General features: G+C 35.0%; 1 protein-coding gene and 1 pseudogene across 1 annotated transcript; one reads left to right on the top strand and one right to left on the bottom strand.

The window, feature by feature from the left end:
* Positions 1-3,705: 3,705 nt before the first annotated feature.
* Positions 3,706-4,191, bottom strand: LOC149944079 (neo-calmodulin pseudogene; annotated as a pseudogene).
* Positions 4,192-4,572: 381 nt separating this feature from the next.
* LOC149944080 (uncharacterized) lies at positions 4,573-5,420 on the top strand. The gene is made up of 2 exons (XM_090174999.1): positions 4,573-4,608; positions 4,668-5,420. The coding sequence occupies exon 2, from the start codon at positions 4,998-5,000 to the stop codon at positions 5,307-5,309; it is 312 nt and encodes a 103-aa protein (XP_090031125.1). The 5' UTR covers positions 4,573-4,608; positions 4,668-4,997; the 3' UTR covers positions 5,310-5,420.
* Positions 5,421-20,930: the final 15,510 nt, after the last annotated feature.

The raw sequence follows: 20,930 nt of genomic DNA on the forward strand, positions 1-20,930 counted from the left end.
GTAAATAAAGCCAAATATTTTAGTTAGTCGTCGACTTCGTTTTAATGCTCTTGAGTATTACTGAAGGAGTCCCCACGACAATGGAAACACATAGCCGAGCAAAAGAGATCAACATTTTTACAACTGCAACGTTTGTTGCGACCCGCTTTACATTTACAGCTTCCAAGAGATCATCAGGCGCGCACGGTTTGATAATTGGAATTGGAGAAGGCTTTCCCCGACATCATATGAATAACGGATGTTCTCGCGTAAACAGTTTCCCACAAGTCGTCCAAACCCGAACCAGACATTATGAACCCAATTGATCACCACTTCATTTTCAAGATCCCTATATGATACCGAAGCTGATATTATTTCTCGTGCCTTCCAGTATAACGGCTGGTCCATCTTTGCATATTTAAGGGTAGTATCATGAATATATCTAGCTATGAATATACAATAGCAATAGCCTCTCTAACCTCCCGCTAAAATTTGGGTTGGGCTTATCTAGTGATCAATCACATCTGCTCCGACCGAGTGAGGAGCATGCCGTCATTTCCTTCAGTCTCCTGATTGGCTGAAAACGCGTCACTGGTCTCGAAAGTTGCCACCCAAATCAAATCGACATGATAGAAGGGCTATATCGTAGGGTTGGATGTTCATAGCTAGATATATTCATGGTAGTATAGATTGTGCTGGGATTACTAGGGTCTAAATTGATAAATGGCAGAACACAAACTTCGCTTGTTTCAAAACTTTGAGATTGTTGATCTACTTGCATGTAGCCATTCCAACTTGGACTAGGACTATTTGTTAAACAGTACGTAAAAATCCATAAATTGTCCTTCCAAAATGTCTTTAATATCTTGGATCTTTATATTATTAAGACCAGCGTTGTTTGGGTTTTTATAAGCCTGAATAGTCACTGGCCCTCGCGATTCCACGTCTTGGCTTGATGATTCCATTCTTCGGGGTATTCCTAACCCATCCAAAATTTATTTTCTTTAAAGGGGAACGGCCAAGCTTTTCCAAATATGGCCTTATATCCGTATCAAAAGATTAACAAGACGTTCAATATACTAACACGTACCTTTTTTTTCTTGAAAAAATAGCTTTTGGCCCAAAAAGTTGAAACGAAAAATAACGCCAGGTGTTTGGGTTTGAATTTTCGCCGCCATCTTAGGGGCTGCCGCCAGCGCCCCTAACCCCTTACGAGCGAATTGCGAACTATCCTAACTTTTAAAATCGCGAAAATTAGGCTTAGGTCTTTTATAACTGGAACACGCCGCGCGTGCAAAACAAATTTTTTGCGTCTTCAGCAGCGCGCGCTTTTACGTTGTTTTTCCGTCTCACCGACTTCTCACCAGGTGTCGCGGCGGACGCGCGCTTTTCGATTTCCCGAAATTTCTTTATTTTATTAATAATTAACCACTCAATATTTTTTGATGCGGTTTTCGACAAAAATTTTAGTTTTTAATGGGCTATAGGGCTATCTAACTGGTTAAAGCTTGACCGTTCCCCTTGAAGGAGTTACGCACGATTCCTCCCAAACTGTGGAAATTGTCATGTCCTGTTAATGTTCGGATATTGAAATCGGCGTTATCAAAAGAAAATTGTACGAAGGAATTTGGTATAATGGGCTTTGTTGGATTTAAAAGAGCCGATTCCTCGAAGCGGTCAATTTCTTTGTAGCTGACAGAAAATCCCAAACTATATGTAACAATTCAATCAAGGATTAAGATTCATATTTGCGATGTATGTAGACTCCCACCGCTGTTAAAAGCTTAGGAACAAATGACCTTGGCCGACGTGTTGAAATAATAGCTACCATTATAGCGTAACGTCGTTTTCTGGAAGAGTCGGTTTCATTTATTATCCTGGTAAGCCTCTCAATAAATGCTTTTAATACCTCGGAAACATTCATATCATCGATATCAGTATCCGATTCGTAAGTTGAATATACGTTTTTGTCATATACTTCGGATCTAATTTCTTCTCTAGTAATGATATCGGCAGCCACCTCAATTATTCTCAGTCGCTATGCTTTTAAAGGGAACGGTCAAGTTTTAACTAGTAAGATGGCCCTATAGTCCGTTAAAAACTAAAATTTATGGCGAAAACCGCATAAAAAAATATTAAGCGGTTAATTTTTAATAAAATAAAGAAATTTCGGGAAATCGAAAAGCGCGCGTCCGCTGCGACACCTGGTGAGAAACCGGTGAGACACTCCCTCCTTGATTAAAATTGAATAGCAATATAAAAGCACGCGCTGCTGGAGACGCGATTTTTTTAATTTTTTTTGCACGCGTGGCTCGTTCCAACGAGACCTAAGCCTAAATTGCGGGATTTCAAAAATTAGGCTAGTTCGCAAATCGCTCACTAAGTTCGTGCTGGCGCTGGCGATACACCTTAACACTGTGGCGAAAATTCAAAACCCAAATACAAAAGCCACTTAAAAGTCAGGATCCCCTGGTTTGCCCGGTCGACATGAAATTTCCTCATGGCAACAAAAATCCATTCTACATTTTTCATGGTACTTTGCTTCTGCCGCAACTAAATTAACTTCACTATTTAAAGTCGAAAATCGCGAAAAGACACTTAAATGGAAAAATGATTAACGTTTTGGTCTCAGAATTCAAAAATTTGTAACGGGCTACCGAGGGCATGATATTTCCTTTCGATTACGATACCCCTGACCCTTTTAAGCCTACTTATGTGGAATATGGCGGCATCGGCTATACCAAGAATCTAAGGGGACTCACTGTTCAGGCTTTAAAAAGCACGCGTGAATACTGAGAATAGGAAAATCACGGATAATTTTAGTTCAATGTAGACAAACTTGGCGTCGCTGAAGTCGATTTCCGGCGTAGTTTCGTAGAGAAGCAGGAGTGTTCACGTTCAATTTTGACAAATTGGCGCCGTTGTTGTCGCTTAAATGATTAGGCTTCGTAAGTGTTAGAAGTTTTATTTTGGAAATTGGTTCTTTCAAAGTATAAGTCATGGTAATTCAACATTATCTTAAGTAAGCCGCATATGGCTTAGGTTTTTTAATCAAATTACAGGAATCATTATTCCTGTAATTTGATTAGAAAACCTAACTTACTTTCTAACATGTACTGTCGCGTAAGCCCCGAATAAGACCAGGGCCGTGCAGAGGTATCTTGGGGCCCGGGGAAAACTTACTCGCGGGCCCCTTTGAATTGCAGCCCCCCCCCATTGAGCCCTGAAAACTTTTCCCAAGTTATCTTGATTTGCACACCCCCCCCCCTTGAGCTTCTTCCATGGGCCCTACAGCTTACGGACCCCCCTACCAATCCCTCGAGGGCCCTTTTTGCCCCCCCCCCTCTGCACGGCCCTGGTTATATTATAAATGTCGAGTTCAATCATATTTCTATTCCTCTATATTGTTCCTACCGTCACCTGGCCGATTCCTTAGGGTCAGACATGAGCCAAATCGCTAGTGATTTTAAGAGATAATTCTCACTCAATATCACTCCCACAATTTCCAACAGTTTTGCCCAACTGTGTTTAAGGTTTTCGTCAGATATCCTCAGCCAAATCTTACTAAAAAAGTGCTGAACCAAACCCACTGGTTGCACCACTGTCGAGTCCATATTATCAAAGGTTACAAAAGTCCATCACCATCTTAAAATTAAACCATTTATTTAGTTTTAAAACAATACATTGCGATTTAAAGAGCTAATAGCCAACAACAGAAATGACAAATTAGATGTTATATAGTTAGGTCAGAATTATCGAGACAAATTGCTCGTAGTCAACACGACCTTCGCCATTAGAATCCGCAGCCCTGATCATCTCCTCAACTTCTTCGTCGGACAGTTTTTCGCCCAGATTGGTCATCAAATGCCGGAGCTCAACCGAGCTGATGTACCCCTTCCCCTCCTTGTCGAAAACTCTGAAAGCTTCGCGGATTTCTTCCTCGGTGTGGCGGGCATCGCTTTTATGTTCGGCCATCATGACGACGAAATCGGACAGGCCAACAGAAACTCCGTGGTCGCCAACTACTCGCTTAATTAGGGCTTCAACCTCCGCGTCAGTCGGGTTTCCGCCGATGGACCTCATGACAGTCCCGATGTCCTGGGTCGGGATGGTGCCATCGCGGTCCTTGTCGAAGAACGAGAAAGCTTCTTTAATGGAGTTAATATAATCTTCAGTAAGGTGTTCGACCATCGTAAAAACGGTGTAAACTCGGACAAACGATATTCCCAATGGCGAATAGAATGACTAATTTAAATACATGCCATACATATATATACAGAGTTAGAAGGAAGGGGGGGTTTGATTATTGTAGACCATTTCCATATTGTGGTTTGAATTGTTTTTTAGATTGTATATTTAAGTCTCATACTTATATTATTCAATTATGACATCTCTAAAAAATATTTCCTTCTTAAGAATATTTGCCTGTGTTATTTTTTCCGATTTATTATTTTGTTTTAGAACTTGAGGTGAAGTAGAGTGCGCATTTCTTTACCTTTGCCTATTACACAAAGTCCAAAATTGGTCACCAATTTATATACATTAAATATAATGCTCGTTGAAATCGTTTTTGTTACACTTGCTTTCCACTACGTCTTCTAATTTCAGTTTTGACGAATATTTATAAATGTAAGTAATAGTTTGCTTTATTACGGCGTGATTTTAATTATATTTTTCATTTCTTGCAGTTGAAGTTGCGTAATGGTGTACTGTCATTTAACTGCGGTACTTGTCACGTTGTTGTACGTAGTATGTCCTTCAAAAGCGCAGTTTTCAGCATTCACCGCAATCAATGGTGTCGTCAATAAGCCCAACATCGGCTTCACGACGCTGGTCACGTCTTCGGATTCCAATCTCATTCGAAATGTCGGAGCCTTCCAGGCGTCAAGGCCTGGTCTCTACTTCTTCTCGTTCAGCGCCTTGTCCGCAGAGAACGTGGGTTTCGCATTTCGTTGAGGAAGAACCGGCAGCAAGTGGTCACCGGTTTCGCGGACAGCCAAGGCTTCAACACCGCTACCATGTCTTGCGTCGTTCATTTGAACCCGGGTGACCTGTTCTATCCTTACCTCGAGGAAGGTGCCTTGTACGAATCCAGACAGCAAGACCGCAGCTACACGACCTTCACGGGGTTCGAGCTCAACCTTGGTTTGGGAGGGCCAGATCCACGAGACCCCACGAATTTCTTCAGTAGATTCGATGGTAGATCGGCAGCCGGGTCCGATCAAGTCCAAGTTGCTAACGATACTGTCGTCGAGAACCTGCCGAATGCCGATCCCGAGGACAATATTCTCCAGCTAGTCCAGCAAGAAGAAGCCAAGAAAGGTCGTTAATACAAATTAATTTTACAAGTTAATTGGTTCGTCATTTTAAAAGGTCATTTGTAAATTTCGTCAATTCATTTTGTGGTTTTAATATAATAAAGGTAATCAATATTTGCTTTATATTGATGTTATGGGTTATTGTTATTTAAGTATTATCAAAAGTATACGAAATGCTTCTTAAAGAATAGCAATTCTATATCTTAACGGCTAATGTTATTCGTTCGATGCTTTCTACAAAATAAACTTCGGTGGAATAAATTGGTGCACGACAAAATATATAAGTTCTTCATAATACATACCGCAAAATTCCCTCTTTGTATACAAGTCCCGTAGGCCTCTCCAAAACTATTCGAAGTTCAAAAACTTGATGGCACTTAAGTTGTCACAGCTACAAAAGTCTTCCGAGGTCTTATAGGATTACTTGGCTTTCACGGTAGATAAACTAGGTGGTTTCTTTTCGTCTGGTTCTGTGATTACGGAGTAGAGTAAGAAGAGTAACCCTATGTCGTCATTTCAATGATTTTACACCGATTCTGTGGTGGCGAATAGTTCAAAATGTCCGTCTGTGACCATTTCATTAGATACATTCTGAATAAGTAGTTAAATCTTAAATTTATTTGTCTACATTATTTATTTGTCTACAATATTTATTTGTCTACATTATTTATTTGTCTACAATATTTATTTGTCTACAATATTTATTTGTCTACAATATTTATTTGTCTACAATATTTATTTGTCTACAATATTTATTTGTCCACAATATTTATTTGTCTACATTATTTATTTGTTTACAATATTTATTTGTTTACAATATTTATTTGTCTACAATATTTATTTGTCCACAATATTTATTTGTCTACAATATTTATTTGTCTACAATATTTATTTGTCTACAATATTTATTTGTCTACAATATTTATTTGTCTACAATATTTATTTGTCTACAATATTTATTTGTCTACAATATTTATTTGTCTACAATATTTATTTGTCTACAATATATATTTGTCTACAATATTTATATGTCTACAATATTTATTTGTCTACAATATTTATTTGTCTACAATATTTATTTGTCTACAATATTTATTTGTCTACAATATTGATGTATACAATATTTATTTGTCTACAATATTTATTTGTCTACAATTATTATTTGTCTACAATATTGATGTATACAATATTTATTTGTCTACAATATTGATGTATACAATATTTATTTGTCTACAATTATTATTTGTCTACAATTATTATTTGTCTACAATTATTATTTGTCTACAATTATTATTTGTCTACAATTATTATTTGTCTACAATTATTATTTGTCTACAATTATTATTTGTCTACAATTATTATTTGTCTACAATTATTATTTGTCTACAATTATTATTTGTCTACAATTATTATTTGTCTACAATTATTATTTGTCTACAATTATTATTTGTCTACAATTATTATTTGTCTACAATTATTATTTGTCTACAATTATTATTTGTCTACAATTATTATTTGTCTACAATTATTATTTGTCTACAATTATTATTTGTCTACAATTATTATTTGTCTACAATTATTATTTGTCTACAATTATTATTTGTCTACAATTATTATTTGTCTACAATTATTATTTGTCTACAATTATTATTTGTCTACAATTATTATTTGTCTACAATTATTATTTGTCTACAATTATTATTTGTCTACAATTATTATGTGTCTACAATTATTATGTGTCTACAATTATTATTTGTCTACAATTATTATTTGTCTACAATTATTATTTGTCTACAATTATTATTTGTCTACAATTATTATTTGTCTACAATTATTATTTGTCTACAATTATTATTTGTCTACAATTATTATTTGTCTACAATTATTATTTGTCTACAATTATTATTTGTCTACAATTATTATTTGTCTACAATTATTATTTGTCTACAATAATTATTTGTCTACAATTATTATTTGTCTACAATTATTATTTGTCTACAATTATTATTTGTCTACAATTATTATTTGTCTACAATTATTATTTGTCTACAATTATTATTTGTCTACAATTATTATTTGTCTACAATTATTATTTGTCTACAATTATTATTTGTCTACAATTATTATTTGTCTACAATTATTATTTGTCTACAATTATTATTTGTCTACAATTATTATTTGTCTACAATTATTATTTGTCTACAATTATTATTTGTCTACAATTATTATTTGTCTACAATTATTATTTGTCTACAATTATTATTTGTCTACAATTATTATTTGTCTACAATTATTATTTGTCTACAATTATTATTTGTCTACAATTATTATGTGTCTACAATTATTATGTGTCTACAATTATTATTTGTCTACAATTATTATTTGTCTACAATTATTATTTGTCTACAATTATTATTTGTCTACAATTATTATTTGTCTACAATTATTATTTGTCTACAATTATTATTTGTCTACAATTATTATTTGTCTACAATTATTATTTGTCTACAATTATTATTTGTCTACAATTATTATTTGTCTACAATTATTATTTGTCTACAATAATTATTTGTCTACCATTATTATTTGTCTACAATTATTATTTGTCTACAATTATTATTTGTCTACAATTATTATTTGTCTACAATTATTATTTGTCTACAATTATTATTTGTCTACAATTATTATTTGTCTACAATTATTATTTGTCTACAATTATTATTTGTCTACAATTATTATTTGTCTACAATTGTTATTTGTCTACAATTATTATTTGTCTACAATTATTATTTGTTTACAATTATTATTTGTCTACAATTATTATTTGTCTACAATTATTATTTGTCTACAATTGTTATTTGTCTACAATTATTATTTGTCTACAATTATTATTTGTCTACAATTAGTATTTGTCTACAATTGTTATTTGTCTACAATTATTATTTGTCTACAATATTTATGTTTCTACAATATTTAAATGTCTATATTATTTATGTATGTAATAATTAAATGTTTATAATATTTTTCTGTAATATTTAAATTTATGTCTGTAAAATTTAAATTTATATTAATATTTATGTCTCTAATATTTAAATTTCTATAATATTTATGTCTGTAATATTTAAATTTCTATAATATTTATGTCTGTAATATTTAAATTTCTATAATATTTATGTCTGTAATATTTAAATTTCTATAATATTTATATCTGTAATATTTAAATTTCTATAATATTTATGTCTGTAATATTTAAATTTCTATAATATTTATGTCTGTAATATTTAAATTTCTATAATATTTATGTCTGTAATATTTAAATGTGTATATTTTTAGATGGAAATGGATTGATGTTAATACCTCACCTGATTGGGAAAGAGTATTCAATACATTTGCAGAAAAGGTTCGTGAATGCAAGACCCCTGCCTTGGGTATTAGCTTAGCCGATTATTATTATTATTATAAGAGGTGTTCTCGAGCCACTACAAAAATGTGGGAAAACCTTTATAAGAAACTAGTTCAAGTCGGTTTGAGTGGCAGCTTTAAGGAATAAAATTTAGAGAAACTCGCCATTGAAATCTGATTATCCAGGCATAATATATAAGCTTAAATATTAGCAAGAATTAATTGATTGAGACGATTTTTAGTTGTGTTCTAAAAGTAAGCTCATCCACCTAAGAAATCCAACCAGCACGGTATCTCATAAGTCCCCTAAAACTGCCGTCTTTCGACGCGATTGAAGTACACGCCGGTAACATTTTTCCTTCCCCCTCGTGCCGGGTGGAGGGAATTCGACCAATATGTCCGTGGATCGTCACTACATAGTCATTCTCCCTAAGAATAAATAAATTCTGGATATTAGTTAAATTAAAATAATGGTGTCTTGGGTATTAGCATAAGTAGCATAATAACAATAAGTATGACACTTCCTTAATTACTTTAATGCTAATTTTTTAAATGAACCTTTTTTTGGCACTGTGACTTGGACTCGCGACTTACCGTTTTGTATGACTACTTTTTGATAAAATTTTAAGCCTAATATCGGAGAGCACGTTCTGGAGTCTCGATGGGCTTTGGCTTTGTTTTGAAGCGAGCGTGCGAATCACGCGTTATAAAAAAAAACATGAGCTCGTGGTGCCGAGGAAAACTTTTTTAATTTTTATAATTGTAGCCTAATTGACGGCTTTTAAAATTCATTTTGCGCGTGAAAATACCTCTACAATGTTATGGTCAAAAAAGCACGCAAAGAAGGCTGTGTGCCCAAGACATGTACCTGTAGTGTCGCGCGCTGAAACGTCATTTCAAAATCCGTCAATATTCCCCCTACCTATCGGAAACCAGATATTTCGGCTTACCACAAGTCTCGCATTTTTTAGACACTAGAGGGCTCTGTGCTGAGAAAACATCTTGATTACGCAATAACTATGAAAATCAGTTTGGTTGTAAATCTCCTTAATTATCATACTTATTGTTATTATGTTACTTATGGTATTCGCTATAGCTGCTTATGATTTGAGTTTTCATTCGATCAATAACTTAATAGCGTTTTCCATTAGATTGCTCAAGATTCGCTCCAAATCTATCTCTGACGTCATAGCCCCAATCGATTAGAGTAAATCCGCAAAATAATGGAACATTCCATTAGCATATTTCCCCATTTTTCTGTTTTTCGTCCGCTAGTAATTTGAATTTTCGCGTCTTGGTCTGCCATTTTGCCAAAAAATCTAAAAGGAACAAGCAAAAATTTGCTCCGATCTCGATCTCGATCTGTTGATCTGTCGAAATCGGCAGATCGGTTTTGGGCGATCTCGGAGCACCCGAGAGCGGAAAATGGAACACGCGAATCTTGATCGGACCAGATCCGAGCATGCAAATGATGCAAATGGAACAAAGAATGTTGATCAGAGCGATCTAGAGCGCCCGAGAGCAGTCAAATGAAAAACGCTATTAGAAACGCCTATTGTTCTAAATATAAAAATTAAAAACTTTTTAGAATGACGTGGACGTCTTAATGTTCGGAACTCAAGTGACCAAAGCCAAACACGAACAAATGTTCTTAACTTCACCACTCTACACTACCGAAACTATCATTGTAAATAATCTTCGAGGTCAGGCTAAATTGGACATTGTCACAGTACATTTTTTTTATAGATATAAAATTTTAATTTCAATGTTTCCCATATATATTTTCCAATAAAAACTATAATAACCCCTCCCCCCCGGCGAGTCGCGAAAAGGCGAGTGGGTCCTGTTCCTGGAATTTCGTATGGGGTCGCGCGGCTCTAAGTGGTCGCCTTACCCCCCCTGTTAATGAATGGCCCTCGGGATGCTTAAGATAGCCCTTTTTGAGTCGGCTCCGCGCAAAGGATATCGTACCAATGGATTCTTCTTTTCCAAGAAAGTTCGGGCTTGTCATGACTATTGTCACTATTTTTATTTATAACCTTGTTTTGAACATTTTGAAATTTTGGGGGAAAACGTTAAAAGTATTGGTAGGAGAGTTTCATTTCTTCTTATATCGCCGCTGCCAATTACCGTAAAAGCCCAGATATGCCACCATAAAATGCCATAGTTCTAAGCCAACTGCCAGCCATGACGACTGAGCCATAAAGCCATTCGAAGTAACTTATAAAATAAGACCTTGACCTTCTACGCAACCCGGCTCACTTTTTGGATTGGCTAAATATAACTCCACCTCTGTGTGTGATTGGTATGACCCTAAACTATAACCCCACGTGACCATAGGATCTAGAAGAACAAAACCAGAGAACATTGCTTTTTTTCAGAAGAGTGGGACCAAAAGACTAACTAGAGTAGGGAGGCAGAGAGATCCTCTACTCGACAAAAAAAATAGAAGGTCTGAACTTAACTCGGGAGTTGAAATATTGGCGTTCGTGAATATTGTACAATTTACCAGTTAGAAAATAATAATAAACAAAAAAGCATAACCAAATCCGTTCGAGTCGGGAAGGTGTGAAAGGCTGATTCCGAGCCGACGTCTACCGCTAACTTCTGTCCGCTAATCTTCATCTGTGGCCATCTATTCTCATCTCTTCGTCTTTCGTTTTCCGGAGGTGTGCGTTGATACCGGCAGCTATACCAGTGATAAGTACTTTACGAGATATATGGCTTGGCATTAGTTGTAAATATTAATTGGCATAGAAATCTGGCAGCGGCAAGGGTTAGGTTGTAAACTATTTGTTGATTGGAAGTGTCGGGGTATTATTTGTTGTCATTTAAAGTATTTGAGTGTGGTGTCGGGGGCTATATAACTTAGTGGGTGGGTATTCGATAAGGGATAAGGGATTGAGGAAGTCAGGTGACTAGACATTTTGTAGTAAATGTTACGAAATAAACGACCATTGGCACGATATTCTGAGAGTACTGATTTGAGGACCCTCCGACTTTTAGTTCTAAGCTAAAATATTTCAGGAGATCTGAGACCTTTCCTCTTCATTGTTATCGCTAGGGGGAAACTCAAGGTAAATAATACAACTCGAATAAATTAGCGTGACAACATGTTACCGTATATTTCCATTTACGTATGTTTACAGAAAACCTAACATTTAAATATCATTTGAAGTTAAACTTAATTTCATTATAGATATCAGTATCCTTAGTAGCCAGTGTCATGGTCGTTTCAATTGTTAATTCTTTCTACTTTAATAAGTCGTTCCCATTCAAAACCTGCTTCAGAGTAGTTCTTTGGGATATAATGTTTTGCGTTTTGAAACAACGTAAGCTTTGAAAAAGAAATACTGAACGGAGATCAACCATCTTTTATTGGTAATTTTATTCCTTTTGTTACAGCTACTTCTCATCCTACTTCGAAACCAGTGGCTCGTTTTATGTTAGGTATTTTTCTGATTTGCATTTTCCCGCTGCTATCATGGTACACTAACGAGATACAGGTCAATATGGCTTTGCACACTACAACCGCACCCAATTCCATGGAGGACATTCTTAGAAGTGATCAACCCGCTGCGATGCTTAAGTATTCAACGGAATACTTTATATTTGAGGTAAATAGCACGATAAAACATTGGATACAATGAATATACATAACCCAGGAATGAAAATCTGACTAACCAACCAGATCAACAGGAACTAGAGCTGGCTATGGAAAAATAATTTCAACTTGAGAGAGCTATAGTTTCCATACCTGGAGTGTATCTGTGTATATTCTATGCTTGATAACTTCTAAAGGGAATATTTTAATTCAAGCAGAATCCAAAGACGAGCTCCACGACTGAAAACCAACTACTGAAGATAATTAAGGAAACCAACGGAATATTTAGCTTGTCAATGCTGAACAATATTTACGATCTGTTTGTGACATTGAAAAAGAGTATTCTTATGGTCACTGAAGAGGACTTTCTTTACCAACTGGCCTATCAATGCCGAAATTTCTTTGATCGTGTGAACCCATACGACTTCAATCTGTATACAAGTCCTCAGAAACATTTTACTAAAACAGCTTCCATCGCTTTGAGGAAGAATTTAAGTGCCTCATTGTTTGAAGTCATAAATCAAAGGTAAGTTTGACGCCTTTCATAATTGTTATTAAAAATCACTATAGCAAAAATTACTGTAGCAAAAATCACTATAGCAAAAATCACTATAGCAAAATTCACTATAAAAAAAAATAACTAACGTCCAGTATTTTAAAATATATTTTCGTTTAATTACTAAGAAAACCATAAGCTTTTTCTTTTCAAATTTGTAAATTTGAATTTCGTAAGGATATTTATATATTTATAAAATATCGTTGTTTATTTGTAATAAATCAGTAAATACATATTTCCTTCCTGGCAAAAAGACTAAAATAGCGCCATCTAGTATAAATATAAGCATTAAAATCGAACCTCCAATGGCTTCGCTTTGTGTGTTTTTTAGTCTTACACGAGCCGTATAGGCTCTTAGTAAGACTCCTGGTCTCACTCCGTTGTCCGGCGTCCGCCGCCGCCGCCGTAGGCATGACACGGCACGGTAGAAATCATACTAAACTTAGAAGAATCCTCGGACGCGATTGCGAATAACAGCCACGCGAGGAAATCAGCCTCTAGAAGTAACAATTAAAAGCTAGAAGAATCTTCCTACAACTCTTAGAGAAAGAGACATGGGAGAGTCACACAAGAGAGGACGCGGGAATCGTCACTACGTCTAGACTGGCGCTGGAGTAATGTACCGCGAAATGGCTGGGGAGAGGACGCGGGAATCGTCATTACGTTTAGACTGGCGCTGGAGAATAGTAGTTTAATAAATATATGTACACTCAAATAAATCGTCGTGCTTATTTATTTTTGGCTTAGTTTAACTCACTAACTCGATACAGTAAGCTCGTGTAAGACTATTATTTGGGTCACGTGACCCACTTGTTTTTCAGTCAGCGGTTTGTGTCTATTTGTAACTGAACTTTTTGATGTTTTTTTTTCAGAATACTGCTGTACGCGGACACCGGTCAAAGGACCCAAGAGACCCATCAAATGAACTTTCAACTGACATCATTCGGACAACGTTACCAAGCTAGCTTGAATAAAATTTCTGCTACTAGAGAAATGAGCTTGAATGGAATGAGTTTCGTTTTCTATATCTATATTTATGGACATGTTATCGCCACGTTATTTCTATTAATAGAGGGCATTGTCAAATATTATCAAATAAGCTTGCCTCGCTATTCCCCAAAAAGCCACCAAATAAATCAAATTAAAAGTCGTCTATTGCTCACAAATGCGTGGAGTTACGATTAACGAATTTCACAAATATAGACTTTTCTAATGAATTATAATAATAACAATAATAATAATAATAATCTTCATCATCATCTAGGCTAATAACCAAGGATACACCTCAGTATTTTACTCCTGTGATAAATGCAGTAAATTAGACAAATTTACCTAATAATTACTTTTTTCTTCGGCATAGCTGAGCTTCTTCGTATAAATTTTGTTTGAATTAAATTTCAATAAAGCTAATCCTTAAAGCTTTTTCATTCCGTTACAATGTTTTTGGTATTTCGTGAAATTGAAATTACCCATATGGCAATAGGAAATACAAAATATTACAATTAAAAGGCAGACCTCCCAGAAAATTTCAAATGTCGAATTTAATGGCTATGAATGCATTTTTGATAACACACTTTTTATACTTAAGAAACTCAATGCACACTAGTCCAAGAACTAAGTTTGAGCGAAATACGAAACAGTATTTTATTGAATGTTGGATAATTTTTCTGAAAGTAGTACTAGTGAGTGTCAAACAAGTTAAGCGGTCAACAATGAAGGAAAAGTGTAATAGAAATATCAATTGAAACATACACTCTTGTCGTACTGCTTTTTAATTAAGGCAGAGTAATATTCAATCTAACACAAAAAAATGGTAAATAAAGTTATTCGGATGTTTCTTCTCTCCATGGGTGTGTTTGTGGGAAGGAAAGAGAATTTAGACAAAAATTTCATGCGGAGTTCGTATCCTGAAGTTTATGTTACTTTCGAGCTGTAGAAAAAATAAAATAGATTGAGCGCTTAATTTAGTAATTTATAAAAGGTCAAATGTTATTAAAGGGCATAGGAACTAAATCCAAAAATGGTCTGCTGAGATAACTTACGACTCGTTTTCACGTACATGTAACTAGTTCGAATGAACCTTAACTTATGTTAAACGTGGTGGCATCTAGTAGCAACATCACACAAGGAGAACGCAACCCGTCAAAAGTCATGCATTTTCTTGTGTACATTTTTCATTGGTTAGACGCTTTAGCGCCTGCTGCCGTCGGAAGGGGAAAATTCGGAAATTGTCTTCCCCCCTGCCCGTAAAACGTTCAGCTTAAAGGCTCGTCCAATGAAATTTGTACACAACACTGCGTTAGCGTGTTTAAAGGCTATTTGCGTTCTCCTTGTGTTTGTTGCTCCTAGGTGGCGTAAATTTTATTTTCCATAAAAATTATTTTTTCTTGAGTCACCATAAAAATTCATTTTATGCCCCCATTAGAAGTGTTTGGAGTAATTGGCGTTGTAACGACCAAATCGAAGGCATTGTAGAAAGGTATTTCTTAAATCTTGGAAATCTATGTCTACATTGAAGAAGTCACACCGAACATCGGGATAACCAGAATGATGTTATAAATGAGAGTATTCAAGTTGAAGTTTAAAAAGATTAAGGCAAGTGTGATCTGTGAAAAACGTAAAACATAACTGATATTTTTCCTGTTCAAATTAATAATTGTAAATAACTTTTCCTAATATTCACTGTATTTTAAATACTTCACAACTTTTAAAGCAATTAGAAATTTCAACATATTTTAATTGTCAAGTGAGATTTCACTCAAGGATTCTACTAGAGCTATATGGGAAAAGCGGGCATTATGATTATCTTGAAGATCAAAGAAATCTGGAGGATAAAATAAAAATGGAGCTAGTACGGAAAAGGTTGCTGGGGTCATTCAGCATCAGTAAAGTTAGTTGGAATTCGATAAACAATGAACTTACAAATGCTATTGATTTAGCACAAATAAAAATTTCGCAGGATGGGTAGACATTTTTGCCCACCTTTTATTATAGGCGTATAGAAAATGATAGGTCAGCACCCACAGACTCAGTGGCGTAGCGAGAAATCCTTCAAGGAAGGGGTTCAAACTATGTAAAATACCTGAGAGGGGTCGGGAAGGAGGTTAAATTTTAGTACAGCCAAAGTTACACCCAAGGGTTGGACACGGAAACCCTCTCCTTGTCTACGCCACTGCCCAGACTTCGTTCTTCGATTTCTCTTGCGATAAATAAACTTACAGAATGTTTTCATTACGTACGTGTACTTGGTGGGGCGCACAATTATGGTTCATCGACTGAAGCCTTACATTTGTGGATGTAATTAATTATACACTAAAACAAGTAAGACGTTTTGTATTTGTGGCAAATGGAAATGGCTATAGAGATAGTAGAATGTCCCATTCATCCGAACATACATAATAGCTGGAAACTAATGTTTTGGAGACGTCATTAGATTATAGCAAGATTACCCCAAATACTATACAATCACTATATACAAATGATAATTGTATGTGGTTCAACGTCAAACCAAGTGTAATAAAGCAACTGGAGGCGATGATAGTTTTACGAAATCAGTTCCAGACAATCTACAGCGCCTGATTTCCCTATGTGCTAAGTGTGTCGCAGCGCTAGGCTTCAACCTCTTCATACGGAGGATGAACCTCGCTATCTGGCCCTTAATTTGGGACTTCCATCGGTTCCAAGAACACGACGTCACCCATGATGCTTTCCTATTGAAAACAATTCTACCCAACATGGTGGCCACAGCCAAAGCTACGTAGTGTTAGTTCCCTATTACGTTGCGATGGTATCTTTGAAAGGGTGTTAGACTAGACCACTCTGATCAAGATGATAAACTCATATTTTGAGGCTTGGAAAATAACGTGTTCATTTAATTTGATGGTGTGAAACTAAATGCTCCTCATCAGAAACAGTAACTATAATTATTATTATTATTATTTCTGGTAGAATATTTGAAAAAATATTATGTATTTTCCCCGGGCGCAGAAAAGGGCAGACTATTCGGTCAATTTCTAAAATCCGCTTCGGGAAACTTATCAGGGTCTGTTGAAAACATAACAATTATTAATTTTAATTAATCAGTGGTTAATTTTAAGCGTTAGATGTTTCAATTAAATCTGTTAATAAATTTCGTTGAAAAAAAGAAGTGTATCATTTTCTGTGTAAAAATATATTGGATGAGCGATGATAGGAATTCTGGGAATTCAATGGCTTTTCTATCGTAGCGCGTAAGGCAGAAAGAGTTCCCTTACGATTGGTGACTGTTTGGACCCTTGTTTCATGATGTATTTTTAGGCTAGTCACGTCCCTCGCGCAGCTTTCAGGCGATGGAAAGATTTAGTGAATTTTCCCAGAATTTCGATCTCTGGTGCAATACCTTTTCAATATAACTGGGTGGCTTTAATAACGTGCTTTTATCAATGAACGTGTTTATGGAAATTGTTATTTATTTGGTTTTTTGATAAATATAACTCTTAAATGAGATGTTACTTATGGTGCTTTGGCATTATGTTCATTGATAAAATTAGTTTTCACTGGGTGAATGACAAGGTGATTGCGTTCTTGATGCACGTCTTGATTGCTGGAGAAAGTGCAGGTTTTGTTAAAAATCCCCAAAGTGTATATGTATAGGGTAATATAAATGTTGTTCCTAGTGGACAGGGTGATTGACCGAGAGTTGTAATTTATGTTCTTTGTCGTAAAGTTTATTAGAATTTGGTGAAATTTACTCTTAGGTTGTTATAGTACCCTCATTTATTTGTATACAGTTTTAATTGAAATATTGTTCAAAATTACTGGGCACGGTAAATAATAAACCACTTTCATGAATTTTTCTTTGGGGTAAAATTACGCATAGGCTAATATGATTTATACGTTAATTACGATAAATGACAGGGTGTTTGAGATATTGTTCAAAATAAACAGGGTGGTTGTGAAAACGCGCATTTTCGACAAAATTCGACTTAGTTTAAAATAGTGCGCTTATTAAATTAAAATATAAGGTTTATGGAAAATTTGTTCAAGATTAAATTTAATATGCAAGAAATACTTGATATATTGAGGGGCCTCAAAATCACATTATAAGGGGCCCCAAATTGATCTAGAAAGGGTCTCAAATAAATTGTCCCAAGAGATATATTTTTTTATAAATAACAATGAAACAAATGTCGATAATGTATTTAGAAATTTTTTAGGTATCTCCTAGTATATAAAACCAGTTCTGTTATATTTGGACTCGTTTTACTGTTGTTAGAACTTTTTTGATCGTCATGTACATCACTACTTTATTTTATTGAAGGATTTCGTTGAGAAAAGGGGGGCCCATTTATTTGGTTTGCCTACCCTCGCGAAAATTCCTGGCGCCGCCACTGGCCAGTGATGTGTCCATTTGGCCAGGATGTCTCGGGTTTCACTTTATGATTTTCGGAACAAAGATAAATATTAGCTTATTGTAGTAATTTGAAAGTTTTCTTGTTATAGTTAAAAATGAGTAGTTCTTTTCCGTTGATAAATAAACTACTTTTTATTACTATTTTTATTAAAGAAATTTTTTAAAACTTTATCAATATTGTTGTATATTTAGTTAGAAGACATTTTAAATTTATTAGGTTTTTGGTTTGTAAGTTTCAGATTTAAATCAGTGAATTTGACTGGGTTTTTCATTACACACTTTATAAAATTTTGTTGGTTTGGCCGAATTCTTCGAAATTAATTTCTTGTAAGAATTCTTGACTTTCGTTTTCGACGTATCATTTAGCTAGTCCCTTAACACGTATCCACAAGATTGAATTATAACAGATTAATCGGTTTTTACACACAATCCTAAGGATTTGTGCGTATTAGTCTCACGTACAGTGTAGCCGATGCCGCCGATGCCGATGTGTCGCGCATATCTCTTCAACGGTTAGGGCTAGAAAAGTCAATGATATCTCGTTCGAATCGAGGGGCTGATCACTCCCCGTAATCGGTGTACACGCCTGTAGCTTTGACTGCATTAAAATGAGTACGTAAGTGAGTACAGATTTAGCACTACCAAAGGCTGTACTCATTTTCACATTTATGTAATCGGTGTACAGATTTTCAGAGAGTGGTTAGCCCCTCGGTTCGAATGTACATACATCGCCATTGATAGCCGTTCATAAAGTTTTCAAATCGGAGCCCTAGAAGTTGGGCATTTGCCCAATTTACTATTTTCGGTGGTTTCGCTTTGTGTGGTAGATATTTTGTTAAAAATTAAGTCCGATAACGTAATAAAATATTATTGGATAGGTTAGGATTCAGCGGAAATATGACTTCGGTTATATCAGTAAATAATAATGTTAAGTATGGTTTTCGGGGTAATTTACGGGACCCCAATGTTCGTGGTTTTATATTTCCGCCTGAAAGTCGACATAACGTTCCTTAATTTAAGTCCGATTTTCATGAAAGTTATATTTTCGAATAGCTGTGGTTTCCATATAACCTAGAATTGCAAATACGTTCCTTAAATTTAATTCCAAGTAAGGTTTTTTAGGCAGCGTATACGGACCCCCCTCAACTTCCAACATTTGAAATACGGGTGGTTATAGAGACTATACGCGAATTTCTCTCTGGCATTTTCAAAGGCCGTACTAATATGACCTGAAGTAACAAATAAGTGTGACACTTATCGGAGGCTGTTAAAATCGTTTATTCCCATTCGACCGAAATCCCATTCGACCGAAAGAATTTTAAAATGTAGCCCAATTGGCGGGGTGATTTGGTATTTTATTTATAAGGTATGTACTATCGAAGATCCATGTTTAGGTTAGGTTAGGTTAGGTTAGGTTAGAGTTGATTAAGTTTACTATTTCAGTTTTGGTTAAGTTACCTTTCTTGACTAGGTGAAGATAAAAATATAATTCATGCTCATTCCATTTTATTTTCAAATAAATGCATAGTACAAAGATATTAAAATGGCTATCCGCTCCATTGCAAACGACTTCAGTAACTAAATTGAAAACATAGCAAAAGCCAATTTATATAGCAGCGTTCGGTCGAATGGGACACATAAAAGCGTTCGGTTGAATGGGACACATAAAAACCGCACGTTTCGGCGGAATTCGGTCGAATGGGACACCTCAAAAACCGCCTTCGGTCGAATGGGATTTCGGTCGAATGGGACTAAAGCGTTCTAATATGAAGAAAAGTAACAAATACGTGTGAAACTTATCGGAGCAGTACGCGATGCTTGCAACGTATGACCAGAAGTAACAAATAAGTGTGATAAGAACTAAAAAATAAGAGTGACACTGATCGAAGGAATCTTCGATGCTTTCAAAGTATGACTAGAAGTAACAAATAAGTGTAAAGATAATTATGTGTGGCCGTGGATATATATTGGTTGTGATACCGGCGTTGCAGGTTGCAGTGAATAGCTCAAACTTAACACATTAGAAGGATTGTGTATTCTGACCGTCGTACGTCTTGTTCTCAATCACTTGAAGCAGAACATGTGCGTGTTTGTAATGAAAATAAATAAATAAATAAATGTTATTTGAAAGCCTATATTTTTACGAAGTTCTAATAGGTTTTCTTAAACTTAGCGTGGCGGGTAAAATCAATAATCTTGAAAGTTTGAACATGGAAATGCACTTGACAAGCGTCACGTAATATTTCGCTTCGTTGCACTTTCTATTTCTCAGAGTTCCCCTAAATGAATTAGCTTAGATTTGTATTTTGCGGAACCTATAAGTTATTAAAATATTAGCACAAGCTGAAGATTATAGCAACGTTTTCTCCTCTTCATATAGATTTATAGAACACATAATAACAATCATTATTTCCGATTAGATTTTTACATACCATTTAAAAAAAATTTATTTAAAACTATTCCAATAACTTAACCAAATCAAATACCGTGTCCAATGTTGTTATAAGTACCGTTAAGCCTTGTCTCGAATTTGTTCGTCTTTAAATGCACTTCCTCATTTAAAAACGTATCTAATTGATTTGCTACTTCGTTTTTCGATAATTGTTTTAATAAAAGAATAAATTGTTTCACGAGAATGGTTTTTCGAGACAGTTGCCATTTTACAGGACCAGAAATGCC

Source organism: Leiobunum rupestre, chromosome 5, assembly GCF_980474605.1.
Source record: "Leiobunum rupestre chromosome 5, qqLeiRupe1.1.hap1, whole genome shotgun sequence".
NCBI classification, from domain to species: Eukaryota; Metazoa; Arthropoda; class Arachnida; order Opiliones; family Sclerosomatidae; genus Leiobunum; species Leiobunum rupestre.

What these genes read in the sequence shown, in the direction of transcription:
- LOC149944080 (XM_090174999.1), top strand. Translation starts at nt 4,998, where the DNA reads ATGTCTTGCGTCGTTCATTTGAACCCGGGTGACCTGTTCTATCCTTAC.